At 55.0% G+C, this 15443-nt stretch overlaps 1 protein-coding gene across 3 annotated transcripts in view; it reads right to left on the minus strand.

The window, feature by feature from the left end:
• The window catches only part of tmem63c (transmembrane protein 63C), a 413010-nt gene that overhangs the window by 186795 nt on the left and 210772 nt on the right, over positions 1–15443 (minus strand). For all 3 annotated transcript variants that reach the window (XM_067992153.1, XM_067992151.1, XM_067992152.1), the window contains exon 10: positions 12614–12694. In XM_067992153.1, coding sequence (XP_067848254.1) covers positions 12614–12694 — 81 coding nt within the window. The remainder of the gene's footprint in view (positions 1–12613; positions 12695–15443) is intronic.

Below are 15443 nucleotides of genomic sequence, written 5' to 3' on the forward strand. Positions count from 1 at the left end.
AGGGGGTACAGTATGACTAGCTGTGAGGGGGTACAGTATGACTAGCTGTGAGGGGCACAGTATGACCAGCTGTGGGGGGTACAGTATGACCAGCTGTGAGGGGGTACAGTACGACCAGCTGTGAGGGGGTACAGTACGACTAGCTGTGAGGGGGTACAGTACGACTAGCTGTGGGGGGCACAGTATGACCAGCTGTGAGGGGGTACAGTACGACCAGCTGTGAGGGGGTACAGTACGACTAGCTGTGGGGGGCACAGTATGACCAGCTGTGAGGGGGAACAGTACGACCAGCTGTGAGGGGGGACAGTATGACCAGCTGTGAGGGGGTACAGTATGACCAGCTGTGAGGGGGTACAGTATGACTAGCTGTGAGGGGGTACAGTACGACCAGCTGTGGGGGGTACAGTATGACCAGCTGTGAAGGGGTACAGTACGACCAGCTGTGAGGGGGTACAGTACGACTAGCTGTGAGGGGGTACAGTACGACTAGCTGTGGGGGGCACAGTATGACCAGCTGTGAGAGGGTACAGTATGACCAGCTGTGAGGGGGTACAGTACGACTAGCTGTGGGGGGCACAGTATGACCAGCTGTGAGGGGGTACAGTACGACCAGCTGTGAGGGGGTACAGTATGACCAGCTGTGAGGGGGTACAGTATGACCAGCTGTGAGGGGGTACAGTATGACCAGCTGTGGGGGGTACAGTATGACCAGCTGTGAGGGGGTACAGTATGACCAGCTGTGAGGGGGTACAGTATGACTAGCTGTGGGGGGTACAGTATGACCAGCTGTGGGGGGTACAGTATGACCAGCTGTGAGGGGGTACAGTACGACCAGCTGTGAGGGGGTACAGTACGACTAGCTGTGAGGGGGTACAGTACGACTAGCTGTGGGGGGCACAGTATGACCAGCTGTGAGGGGGAACAGTATGACCAGCTGTGAGGGGGTACAGTACGACTAGCTGTGGGGGGCACAGTATGACCAGCTGTGAGGGGGTACAGTACGACCAGCTGTGAGGGGGTACAGTATGACCAGCTGTGAGGGGGTACAGTATGACCAGCTGTGAGGGGGTACAGTATGACTAGCTGTGGGGGGTACAGTATGACCAGCTGTGAGGGGGTACAGTACGACTAGCTGTGGGGGGTACAGTATGACCAGCTGTGAGAGGTACAGTATGACCAGCTGTGAGGGGTACAGTATGACCAGCCAAGATGGGGTATAGTACGACCAGCTGTGAGGGGTACAGTATGACCAGCTGTGGGGGGTACAGTATGACCAGCTGTGAGGGGGTACAGTATGACCAGCTGTGAGGGGGTACAGTATGACCAGCTGTGAGGGGTACAGTACGACTAGCTGTGAGGGGGTACAGTATGACCAGCTGTGAGGGGTACAGTATGACTAGCTGTGAGGGGTACAGTATGACTAGCTGTGGGGGGTACAGTACGACTAGCTGTGAGGGGGTACAGTATGACCAGCTGTGGGGGGTACAGTGGGACTAGCTGTGAGGGGTACAGTACGACCAGCTGTGAAGGGGTACAGTACGACTAGCTGTGAGGGGTACAGTACGACTAGCTGTGAGGGGTACAGTACGACTAGCTGTGGGGAGTACAGTATGACTAGCTGTGAGGGGGTACAGTATGACTAGCTGTGAGGGGGTACAGTATGACTAGCTGTGAGGGGCACAGTATGACCAGCTGTGGGGGGTACAGTATGACCAGCTGTGAGGGGGTACAGTACGACCAGCTGTGAGGGGGTACAGTCCGACTAGCTGTGAGGGGGTACAGTACGACTAGCTGTGGGGGGCACAGTATGACCAGCTGTGAGGGGGTACAGTACGACCAGCTGTGAGGGGGTACAGTACGACTAGCTGTGGGGGGCACAGTATGACCAGCTGTGAGGGGGTACAGTACGACCAGCTGTGAGGGGGTACAGTATGACCAGCTGTGAGGGGGTACAGTATGACCAGCTGTGAGGGGGTACAGTATGACTAGCTGTGAGGGGGTACAGTACGACCAGCTGTGGGGGGTACAGTATGACCAGCTGTGAGGGGGTACAGTACGACCAGCTGTGAGGGGGTACAGTACGACTAGCTGTGAGGGGGTACAGTACGACTAGCTGTGGGGGGCACAGTATGACCAGCTGTGAGGGGGTACAGTATGACCAGCTGTGAGGGGGTACAGTACGACTAGCTGTGGGGGGCACAGTATGACCAGCTGTGAGGGGGTACAGTACGACCAGCTGTGAGGGGGTACAGTATGACCAGCTGTGAGGGGGTACAGTATGACCAGCTGTGAGGGGGTACAGTATGACCAGCTGTGGGGGGTACAGTATGACCAGCTGTGAGGGGGTACAGTACGACCAGATGTGAGGGGGTACAGTATGACTAGCTGTGAGGGGCACAGTATGACCAGCTGTGGGGGGTACAGTATGACCAGCTGTGAGGGGGTACAGTACGACCAGCTGTGAGGGGGTACAGTACGACTAGCTGTGAGGGGGTACAGTACGACTAGCTGTGGGGGGCACAGTATGACCAGCTGTGAGGGGGTACAGTATGACCAGCTGTGAGGGGGTACAGTATGACTAGCTGTGAGGGGCACAGTATGACCAGCTGTGGGGGGTACAGTATGACCAGCTGTGAGGGGGTACAGTACGACCAGCTGTGAGGGGGTACAGTACGACTAGCTGTGAGGGGTTACAGTACGACTAGCTGTGGGGGGCACAGTATGACCAGCTGTGAGGGGGTACAGTACGACCAGCTGTGAGGGGGCACAGTACGACTAGCTGTGGGGGGCACAGTATGACCAGCTGTGAGGGGGTACAGTACGACCAGCTGTGGGGGGCACAGTATGACCAGCTGTGAGGGGGTACAGTATGACCAGCTGTGAGGGGGTACAGTCCGACTAGCTGTGGGGGGCACAGTATGACCAGCTGTGAGGGGGTACAGTATGACCAGCTGTGAGGGGGTACAGTATGACCAGCTGTGAGGGGGTACAGTATGACCAGCTGTGAGGGGGTTCAGTATGACTAGCTGTGGGGGGTACAGTATGACCAGCTGTGAGGGGGTACAGTACGACTAGCTGTGGGGGGTACAGTATGACCAGCTGTGAGAGGTACAGTATGACCAGCTGTGAGGGGTACAGTATGACCAGCCAAGATGGGGTATAGTACGACCAGCTGTGAGGGGTACAGTACGACTAGCTGTGGGGGCACAGTATGACCAGCTGTGAGGGGGTACAGTATGACCAGCTGTGAGGGGGTACAGTATGACCAGCTGTGAGGGGGTACAGTATGACCAGCTGTGAGGGGTACAGTACGACCAGCTGTGAAGGGGTACAGTACGACTAGCTGTGAGGGGTACAGTACGACTAGCTGTGAGGGGTACAGTACGACTAGCTGTGGGGGGTACAGTACGACTAGCTGTGAGGGGGTACAGTATGACTAGCTGTGAGGGGGTACAGTATGACTAGCTGTGAGGGGCACAGTATGACCAGCTGTGGGGGGTACAGTATGACCAGCTGTGAGGGGGTACAGTACGACCAGCTGTGAGGGGGTACAGTACGACTAGCTGTGAGGGGTTACAGTACGACGAGCTGTGGGGGGCACAGTATGACCAGCTGTGAGGGGGTACAGTACGACCAGCTGTGAGGGGGCACAGTACGATTAGCTGTGGGGGGCACAGTATGACCAGCTGTGAGGGGGTACAGTACGACCAGCTGTGAGGGGGTACAGTATGACCAGCTGTGAGGGGGTACAGTATGACCAGCTGTGAGGGGGTACAGTATGACTAGCTGTGAGGGGGTACAGTACGACCAGCTGTGGGGGGTACAGTATGACCAGCTGTGAGGGGGTACATTACGACTAGCTGTGGGGGGCACAGTATGACCAGCTGTGAGGGGGTACAGTATGACCAGCTGTGAGGGGGTACAGTACGACTAGCTGTGGGGGGCACAGTATGACCAGCTGTGAGGGGGTACAGTACGACCAGCTGTGAGGGGGTACAGTATGACCAGCTGTGAGGGGGTACAGTATAACCAGCTGTGAGGGGGTACAGTATGACTAGCTGTGGGGGGTACAGTACGACCAGCTGTGAGGGGGTACAGTACGACTAGCTGTGGGGGGTACAGTATGACCAGCTGTGAGGGGTACAGTATGACCAGCCAAGATGGGGTATAGTACGACCAGCTGTGAGGGGTACAGTACGACTAGCTGTGGGGGCACAGTATGACCAGCTGTGGGGGGTACAGTATGACCAGCTGTGAGGGGGTACAGTATGACCAGCTGTGAGGGGGTACAGTATGACCAGCTGTGAGGGGTACAGTACGACTAGCTGTGAGGGGGTACAGTATGACCAGCTGTGAGGGGTACAGTATGACTAGCTGTGAGGGGTACAGTATGACTAGCTGTGGGGGGTACAGTACGACTAGCTGTGAGGGGGTACAGTATGACCAGCTGTGGGGGGTACAGTGGGACTAGCTGTGAGGGGTACAGTACGACCAGCTGTGAAGGGGTACAGTACGACTAGCTGTGAGGGGTACAGTACGACTAGCTGTGAGGGGTACAGTACGACTAGCTGTGGGGGGTACAGTACGACTAGCTGTGAGGGGGTACAGTATGACTAGCTGTGATGGGGTACAGTATGACCAGCTGTGAGGGGCACAGTATGACCAGCTGTGGGGGGTACAGTACGACCAGCTGTGAGGGGGTACAGTACGACCAGCTGTGAGGGGGTACAGTACGACTAGCTGTGAGGGGGTACAGTACGACTAGCTGTGGGGGGCACAGTATGACCAGCTGTGAGGGGGTACAGTACGACCAGCTGTGAGGGGGTACAGTACGACTAGCTGTGGGGGGCACAGTACGACCAGCTGTGAGGGGGTACAGTATGACCAGCTGTGAGGGGGTACAGTATGACCAGCTGTGAGGGGGTACAGTATGACTAGCTGTGAGGGGGTACAGTACGACCAGCTGTGGGGGGTACAGTATGACCAGCTGTGAGGGGGTACAGTACGACCAGCTGTGAGGGGGTACAGTACGACTAGCTGTGAGGGGGTACAGTACGACCAGCTGTGAGGGGGTACAGTATGACCAGCTGTGAGGGGGTACAGTACGACTAGCTGTGGGGGGCACAGTATGACCAGCTGTGAGGGGGTACAGTACGAGCAGCTGTGAGGGGGTACAGTATGACCAGCTGTGAGGGGGTACAGTATGACCAGCTGTGAGGGGGTACAGTATGACCAGCTGTGGGGGGTACAGTATGACCAGCTGTGAGGGGGTACAGTACGACCAGCTGTGAGGGGGTACAGTATGACTAGCTGTGAGGGGCACAGTATGACCAGCTGTGGGGGGTACAGTATGACCAGCTGTGAAGGGGTACAGTACGACCAGCTGTGAGGGGGTACAGTACGACTAGCTGTGAGGGGGTACAGTACGACTAGCTGTGGGGGGCACAGTATGACCAGCTGTGAGGGGGTACAGTATGACCAGCTGTGAGGGGGTACAGTACGACTAGCTGTGGGGGGCACAGTATGACCAGCTGTGAGGGGGTACAGTACGACCAGCTGTGAGGGGGTACAGTATGACCAGCTATGAGGGGGTACAGTATGACCAGCTGTGAGGGGGTACAGTATGACTAGCTGTGGGGGGTACAGTATGACCAGCTGTGAGGGGGTACAGTACAACTAGCTGTGGGGGGTACAGTATGACCAGCTGTGAGAGGTACAGTATGACCAGCTGTGAGGGGTACAGTATGACAAGCCGAGATGGGGTACAGTATGACCAGCCAAGATGGGGTATAGTACGACCAGCTGTGAGGGGTACAGTACGACCAGCTGTGGGGGCACAGTATGACCAGCTGTGGGGGGTACAGTATGACCAGCTGTGAGGGGGTACAGTATGACCAGCTGTGAGGGGGTACAGTATGACCAGCTGTGAGGGGTACAGTACGACTAGCTGTGAGGGGGTACAGTATGACCAGCTGTGGGGGGTACAGTATGACCAGCTGTGAGGGGGTACAGTATGACCAGCTGTGAGGGGGTACAGTATGACCAGCTGTGAGGGGTACAGTACGACTAGCTGTGAGGGGTACAGTACGACCAGCTGTGAAGGGGTACAGTACGACCAGCTGTGAGGGGTACAGTACGACTAGCTGTGAGGGGTACAGTACGACTAGCTGTGGGGGGTACAGTACGACTAGCTGTGAGGGGCACAGTATGACCAGCTGTGGGGGGTACAGTATGACCAGCTGTGAGGGGGTACAGTACGACCAGCTGTTAGGGGGTACAGTACGACTAGCTGTGAGGGGGTACAGTACGACTAGCTGTGGGGGGCACAGTAGGACCAGCTGTGAGGGGGTACAGTTCGACCAGCTGTGAGGGGGTACAGTACGACTAGCTGTGGGGGGCACAGTAGGACCAGCTGTGAGGGGGTACAGTACGACCAGCTGTGAAGGGGTACAGTATGACCAGCTGTGAGGGGGTACAGTATGACCAGCTGTGAGGGGGTACAGTATGACTAGCTGTGAGGGGGTACAGTACGACCAGCTGTGGGGGGTACAGTATGACCAGCTGTGAGGGGGTACAGTACGACCAGCTGTGAGGGGGTACAGTACGACTAGCTATGAGGGGGTACAGTACGACTAGCTGTGGGGGGCACAGTATGACCAGCTGTGAGAGGGTACAGTATGACCAGCTGTGAGGGGGTACAGTACGACTAGCTGTGGGGGGCACAGTATGACCAGCTGTGAGGGGGTACAGTACGACCAGCTGTGAGGGGGTACAGTATGACCAGCTGTGAGGGGGTACAGTATGACCAGCTGTGAGGGGGTACAGTATGACCAGCTGTGAGGGGTTACAGTATGACCAGCTGTGGGGGGTACAGAATGACCAGCTGTGAGGGGGTACAGTATGACCAGCTGTGAGGGGGTACAGTATGACTAGCTGTGGGGGGTACAGTATGACCAGCTGTGGGGGGTACAGTATGACCAGCTGTGAGGGGGTACAGTACGACCAGCTGTGAGGGGGTACAGTACGACTAGCTGTGAGGGGGTACAGTATGACTAGCTGTGGGGGGCACAGTATGACCAGCTGTGAGGGGGTACAGTATGACCAGCTGTGAGGGGGTACAGTACGACTAGCTGTGGGGGGCACAGTATGACCAGCTGTGAGGGGGTACAGTACGACCAGCTGTGAGGGGGTACAGTATGACCAGCTGTGAGGGGGTACAGTACGACTAGCTGTGGGGGGTACAGTATGACCAGCTGTGAGAGGTACAGTATGACCAGCTGTGAGGGGTACAGTATGACCAGCCAAGATGGGGTATAGTACGACCAGCTGTGAGGGGTACAGTACGACTAGCTGTGGGGGCACAGTATGACCAGCTGTGGGGGGTACAGTATGACCAGCTGTGAGGGGGTACAGTATGACCAGCTGTGAGGGGGTACAGTATGACCAGCTGTGAGGGGTACAGTACGACTAGCTGTGAGGGGGTACAGTATGACCAGCTGTGAGGGGTACAGTATGACTAGCTGTGAGGGGTACAGTATGACTCGCTGTGAGGGGTACAGTACGACTAGCTGTGAGGGGGTACAGTATGACCAGCTGTGGGGGGTACAGTACGACTAGCTGTGAGGGGGTACAGTATGACTAGCTGTGAGGGGGTACAGTATGACTAGCTGTGAGGGGGTACAGTATGACTAGCTGTGAGGGGCACAGTATGACCAGCTGTGGGGGGTACAGTATGACCAGCTGTGAGGGGGTACAGTACGACCAGCTGTGAGGGTGTACAGTACGACTAGCTGTGAGGGGGTACAGTACGACTAGCTGTGGGGGGCACAGTATGACTAGCTGTGAGGGGGTACAGTATGACCAGCTGTGAGGGGTACAGTACGACTAGCTGTGGGGGGCACAGTATGACCAGCTGTGAGGGGGTACAGTACGACCAGCTGTGAGGGGGTACAGTATGACCAGCTGTGAGGGGGTACAGTATGACCAGCTGTGAGGGGGTACAGTATGACTAGCTGTGGGGGGTACAGTATGACCAGCTGTGAGGGGGTACAGTACGACTAGCTGTGGGGGGTACAGTATGACCAGCTGTGAGAGGTACAGTATGACCAGCTGTGAGAGGTACAGTATGACCAGCCAAGATGGGGTATAGTACGACCAGCTGTGAGGGGTACAGTACGACTAGCTGTGGGGGCACAGTATGACTAGCTGTGGGGGGTACAGTATGACCAGCTGTGAGGGGGTACAGTATGACCAGCTGTGAGGGGGTACAGTATGACCAGCTGTGAGGGGTACAGTACGACTAGCTGTGAGGGGGTACAGTATGACCAGCTGTGAGGGGTACAGTATGACTAGCTGTGAGAGGTACAGTATGACCAGCTGTGAGGGGGTACAGTATGACCAGCTGTGAGGGGGTACAGTATGACCAGCTGTGAGGGGTACAGTACGACTAGCTGTGAGGGGGTACAGTATGACCAGCTGTGAGGGGTACAGTACGACTAGCTGTGAGGGGGTACAGTATGACCAGCTGTGAGGGGTACAGTATGACTAGCTGTGAGGGGTACAGTATGACTAGCTGTGAGGGGTACAGTATGACTAGCTGTGAGGGGTACAGTACGACTAGCTGTCAGGGGGTACAGTATGACCAGCTGTGGGGGGTACAGTACGACTAGCTGTGAGGGGTACAGTATGACTAGCTGTGGGGGGTACAGTACGACTAGCTGTGAGGGGGTACAGTATGACTAGCTGTGAGGGGGTACAGTATGACTAGCTGTGAGGGGGTACAGTATGACTAGCTGTGAGGGGGTACAGTATGACTAGCTGTGAGGGGCACAGTATGACCAGCTGTGAGGGGCACAGTATGACCAGCTGTGGGGGGTACAGTATGACCAGCTGTGAGGGGGTACAGTACGACCAGCTGTGAGGGTGTACAGTACGACTAGCTGTGAGGGGGTACAGTACGACTAGCTGTGGGGGGCACAGTATGACCAGCTGTGAGGGGGTACAGTATGACCAGCTGTGAGGGGTACAGTACGACTAGCTGTGGGGGGCACAGTATGACCAGCTGTGAGGGGGTACAGTACGACCAGCTGTGAGGGGGTGCAGTATGACCAGCTGTGAGGGGGTACAGTATGACCAGCTGTGAGGGGGTACAGTATGACTAGCTGTGGGGGGTACAGTATGACCAGCTGTGAGGGGGTACAGTACGACTAGCTGTGGGGGGTACAGTATGACCAGCTGTGAGAGGTACAGTATGACCAGCTGTGAGGGGTACAGTATGACCAGCCAAGATGGGGTATAGTACGACCAGCTGTGAGGGGTACAGTACGACTAGCTGTGGGGGCACAGTATGACTAGCTGTGGGGGGTACAGTATGACCAGCTGTGAGGGGGTACAGTATGACCAGCTGTGAGGGGGTACAGTATGACCAGCTGTGAGGGGTACAGTACGACTAGCTGTGAGGGGGTACAGTATGACCAGCTGTGAGGGGTACAGTATGACTAGCTGTGAGGGGGTACAGTACGACTAGCTGTGAGGGGGTACAGTATGACCAGCCGTGAGGGGGTACAGTATGACCAGCCGTGAGGGGTACAGTACGACTAGCTGTGAGGGGTACAGTATGACCAGCCATGAGGGGGTACAGTACGACTAGCTGTGAGGGGTACAGTACGACTAGCTGTGAGGGTGTACATTACGACTAGCTGTGAGGGGGTACAGTACGACTAGCTGTGAGGGTGTACAGTACGACTAGCTGTGAGGGTGTACAGTACGACCAGCTGTGAGGGAGTACAGTATGACCAGCTGTGAGGGGGTACAGTATGACCAGCTGTGGGGGTACAGTACGACCAGCTGTGAGGGGGTACAGTACGACCAGCTGTGAGGGGTACAGTATAACCAGCTGTGAGGGGTACAGTATGACCAGCTGTGAGGGGGTACAGCACGACTAGCTGTGCGGGGTACAGTATGACCAGCTGTGGGGGGTACAGTATGACCAGCTGTGGGGGGTACAGTATGACCAGCTGAGGGGGTACAGTACGACTAGCTGTGGGGGGTACAGTATGACCAGCTGTGAGGAGGTACAGTATGACCAGCTGTGAGGGGTACAGTATGACCAGCTGTGAGGGGGTACAGTATGACCAGCTGTGAGGGGGTACAGTATGACCAGCCGTGAGGGGGTACAGTATGACCAGCTGTGAGGGGGTACAGTACGACTAGCTGTGAGGGGGTACAGTATGACCAGCTGTGAGGGGGTACAGTATCACCAGCTGTGAGGGGGTACAGTACGACTAGCTGTGGGGGGCACAGTATGACCAGCTGTGAGGGGGTACAGTACGACTAGCTGTGAGGGGGTACAGTATGACCAGCTGTGAGGGGGTACAGTATGACCAGCTGTGAGGGGGTACAGTATGACTAGCTGTGGGGGGCACAGTATGACCAGCTGTGAGGGGGTACAGTATGACCAGCTGTGAGGGGGTACAGTATGACCAGCTGTGAGGGGGTACAGTATGACCAGCTGTGAGGGGGTACAGTATGACCAGCTGTGAGGGGGTACAGTATGACCAACTGTGAGGGGCACAGTACGACCAGCTGTGAGGGGGTACAGTACGACCAGCTGTGAGGGGGTACAGTATGACCAGCTGTGAGGGGGTACAGTATGACCAGCTGTGAGGGGGTACAGTACGACTAGCTGTGGGGGGCACAGTATGACCAGCTGTGGGGGGGCACAGTATGACCAGCTGTGAGGGGGCACAGTATGACCAGCTGTGAGGGGGTACAGTATGACCAGCTGTGGGGGGTACAATATGACCAGCTGTGAGGGGGTACAGTACGACTAGCTGTGGGGGGCACAGTATGACCAGCTGTGAGGGGGCACAGTATGACTAGCTGTGGGGGCACAGTATGACCAGCTGTGAGGGGGTACAGTATGACCAGCTGTGAGGGGGTACATTATGACCAGCTGTGAGGGGGTACAGTACGACCAGCTGTGGGGGGGTACAGTATGACCAGCTGTGAGGGGGTACAGTACGACTAGCTGTGTGGGGGGCACAGTATGACCAGCTTTGAGGGGGTACAGTATGACCAGCTGTGAGGGGGTACAGTATGACCAACTGTGAGGGGCACAGTACGACCAGCTGTGAGGGGGTACAGTACGACTAGCTGTGGGGGACACAGTATGACCAGCTGTGAGGGGGTACAGTATGACCAGCTGTGAGGGGGTACAGTATGACCAGCTGTGAGGGGGTACAGTATGACCAGCTGTGAGGGGGTACAGTATGACCAGCTGTGAGAGGGTACAGTACGACTGGCTGTGGGGGGCACAGTATGACCAGCTGTGAGGGGGTACAGTATGACCAGCTGTGAGGGGGTACAGTATGACCAGCTGTGAGGGGTACAGTACGACTAGCTGTGGGGGGTACAGTATGACCAGCTGTGAGGGGGTACAGTATGACCAGCTGTGAGGGGGTACAGTATGACCAGCTGTGAGGGGGTACAGTATGACCAGCTGTGAGGGGGTACAGTATGACCAGCTGTGAGGGGGTACAGTATGACCAACTGTGAGGGGCACAGTACGACCAGCTGTGAGGGGGTACAGTACGACCAGCTGTGAGGGGGTACAGTATGACCAGCTGTGAGGGGGTACAGTATGACCAGCTGTGAGGGGGTACAGTACGACTAGCTGTGGGGGGCACAGTATGACCAGCTGTGGGGGGGCACAGTATGACCAGCTGTGAGGGGGCACAGTATGACCAGCTGTGAGGGGGTACAGTATGACCAGCTGTGGGGGGTACAATATGACCAGCTGTGAGGGGGTACAGTACGACTAGCTGTGGGGGGCACAGTATGACCAGCTGTGAGGGGGCACAGTATGACTAGCTGTGGGGGCACAGTATGACCAGCTGTGAGGGGGTACAGTATGACCAGCTGTGAGGGGGTACATTATGACCAGCTGTGAGGGGGTACAGTACGACCAGCTGTGGGGGGGTACAGTATGACCAGCTGTGAGGGGGTACAGTACGACTAGCTGTGTGGGGGGCACAGTATGACCAGCTTTGAGGGGGTACAGTATGACCAGCTGTGAGGGGGTACAGTATGACCAACTGTGAGGGGCACAGTACGACCAGCTGTGAGGGGGTACAGTACGACTAGCTGTGGGGGACACAGTATGACCAGCTGTGAGGGGGTACAGTATGACCAGCTGTGAGGGGGTACAGTATGACCAGCTGTGAGGGGGTACAGTATGACCAGCTGTGAGGGGGTACAGTATGACCAGCTGTGAGGGGGTACAGTACGACTGGCTGTGGGGGGCACAGTATGACCAGCTGTGAGGGGGTACAGTATGACCAGCTGTGAGGGGGTACAGTATGACCAGCTGTGAGGGGTACAGTACGACTAGCTGTGAGGGGTACAGTATGACCAGCTGTGAGGGGGTACAGTATGACCAGCTGTGAGGGGTACAGTACGACTAGCTGTGAGGGGACTCTTTGGATGTTTGTGGGTGGGGACGGGAAGAATTCGATGGATTATGTGGGGCGGGCAAGCAGTGGTTTGCTGGATGTGGTTATTTTGGCTTTTTTGATTTGCTGTGCATGGAATTTGGTCAATTTGATTGTTTTACCTCTCAGAATCCAGCTTCATCAGTGTCCGGACATCGAAACAAAACTGTACGTCTGTCACTGTACAGCTCGGGTACGCCTCACTGAAACAAGAAACAATGCAACATCAAAAGCTGCCAGCATATTACTCCCCTATCTGAGAATTCAACATCTTCTCACCAATAATTCATGCAGCCCACATGCACACCAGTGGGAACGGAGCAAATTGTAACTGGAAAAATACCAGCCTTAGACACAGGCAGATAGAGAGACACACACACACACACAGAGTCAGTGAGAGACACACACACACACAGAGTCAGTGAGAGACACACACACACACAGAGTCAGTGAGAGACACACACACACACAGAGTCAGTGAGAGACACACACACAGAGTCAGTGAGAGACACACACACACACACACACACACACACAGAGTCAGTGAGAGACACACACACACACACACACAGAGTCAGTGAGAGACACACACACACAGAGTCAGTGAGAGACACACACACACACAGTCAGTGAGAGACACACACACACAGTCAGTGAGAGAGACACACACACACACACACACACACACACACACAGAGTCAGTGAGAGACACACACACACACACAGAGTCAGTGAGAGACACACACACACAGTCAGTGAGAGACACACACACATACACACACACAGAGTCAGTGAGAGACACACACACACACACACACAGAGTCAGTGAGAGACACACACACACACACAGAGTCAGTGAGAGACACACACACACAGTCAGTGAGAGACACACACACACATACATACACACACACACACACAGTCAGTGAGAGACACACACACAGTCAGTGAGAGACACACACACAGTCAGTGAGAGACACACACAGTCACCATTGACCAGAAACTTAACTGGACCAGCCATATAAATACCGTGGCTACAAGAGCAGGTCAGAGGCTGGGTATTCTGCGGCGAGTGACTCACCTCCTGACTCCCCAAAGCCTTTCCACCATCGACAAGGCACAAGTCAGGAGTGTGATGGAATACTCTCCACTTGCCTGGATGAGTGCAGCTCCAACAACACTCAAAAAGCTCGAAACCATCCAGGACAAAGCAGCCCGCTTGATTGGCACCCCATCCACCACCCTAAACATTCATTCCCTTCACCACCGGCGCACCGTGGCTGCAGTGTGTACCATCCACAGGATGCACTGCAGCAACTCGCCAAGGCTTCTTCGACAGCACCTCCCAAACCCACGACCTCTACCACCTAGAAGGACAAGAGCAGCAGGTACATGGGAACAACACCACCTGCACGTTCCCCTCCAAGTCACACACCATCCCAACTTGGAAATATATCGCCGTTCCTTCATCGTCGCTGGGTCAAAATCCTGGAACTCCCTTCCTAACAGCACTGTGGGAGAACCTTCAGCACACGGACTGCAGCGGTTCAAGAAGGCGACTCACCACCACCTTCTCAAGGGCAATTAGGGATGGGCAATAAATGCCGGCCTCGCCAGCGACGCCCACATCCCATGAACGAATAAAAAAATGTCAGTGAGAGACACACACAGTCAGTGAGAGAGAGAGACACACACACACACACACACACATAGTCAGTGAGAGACACACACATAGTCAGTGAGAGACACACACAGTCAGTGAGAGAGACACACACACACACACATATATAGTCAGCGAGAAAAAGAGAGAGAGAGAGAGAGAGACAGATGCACACACGGAATCAGTGAGACACACAAAATAATCAATAAGGCTAATGGAATGCTGGCCTTTATATCCAGAGGACTAGAGTACAAGGGGGCAGAAGTTATGCTGCAGCTATACAAAACCCTGGTTAGACCGCACCTGGAGTACTGTGAGCAGTTCTGGGCACCGCACCTTCGGAAGGACACACTGGCCTTGGAGGGAGTGCAGCGTAGGTTTACTAGAATGATACCAGGACTTCAAGGGTTAAGTTACGAGGAGAGATTACACAAATTGGGGTTGTATTCTCTGGAGTTTCGAAGGTTAAGGGGTGATCTGATCGAAGTTTATAAGATATTAAGGGGAACAGATAGGGTGGATAGAGAGAAACTATTTCCGCTGGTTGGGGATTCTAGGAGTAGGGGGCACAGTCTAAAAATTAGAGCCAGACCTTTCAGGAGTGAGATTAGAAAACATTTCTACACTCAAAGGGTGGTGGAAGTTTGGAACTCTCTTCCGCAAACGGCAATTGATACTAGCTCAATTGCTAAATTTAAATCTGAGATAGATAGCTTTTTGGCAACCAAAGGTATTAAGGGATATGGGCCAAAGGCGGGTATATGGAATTAGATAACAGATCAGCCATGATCTTATCAAATGGTGGAGCAGGCACGAGGGGCAGAATGGCCTACTCCTGTTCCTATATTTCTATGTCCTGTGTTCACACACACACACACACACATACAGTCAATGAGAGACATACAGTCTGTGAGAGAGACACACACACAGTGAGAGACACACACACAGTGAGAGAGACACACACACACACAGAGTCAGTGAGAGACATACACACTGTCAGTAAGAGACACACACATGCAGTCAGTGAGAGAGAGAGAGACACATACGCAGTCAGTGAAACACACACACATACAGTCACTGACAGAGACACATAGAGTCAGTGAGAGACACACACACAGTCAGTGAGAAAAATACACACAAGGGGAGACACACAGTCAGTGAGAGAGAGAGAGAGACACACGCAGTCAGAGAGAGAGAGCGAGAGAGAGAGACACGCACAGAGTCAATGAGAGAGACACACATTTACACAGTCAGAGAGACACACATATACACATATACAGTCAGTGAAACAC

Source organism: Heptranchias perlo, chromosome 10 (genome assembly GCF_035084215.1).
Source record: "Heptranchias perlo isolate sHepPer1 chromosome 10, sHepPer1.hap1, whole genome shotgun sequence".
Taxonomy (NCBI): domain Eukaryota; kingdom Metazoa; phylum Chordata; class Chondrichthyes; order Hexanchiformes; family Hexanchidae; genus Heptranchias; species Heptranchias perlo.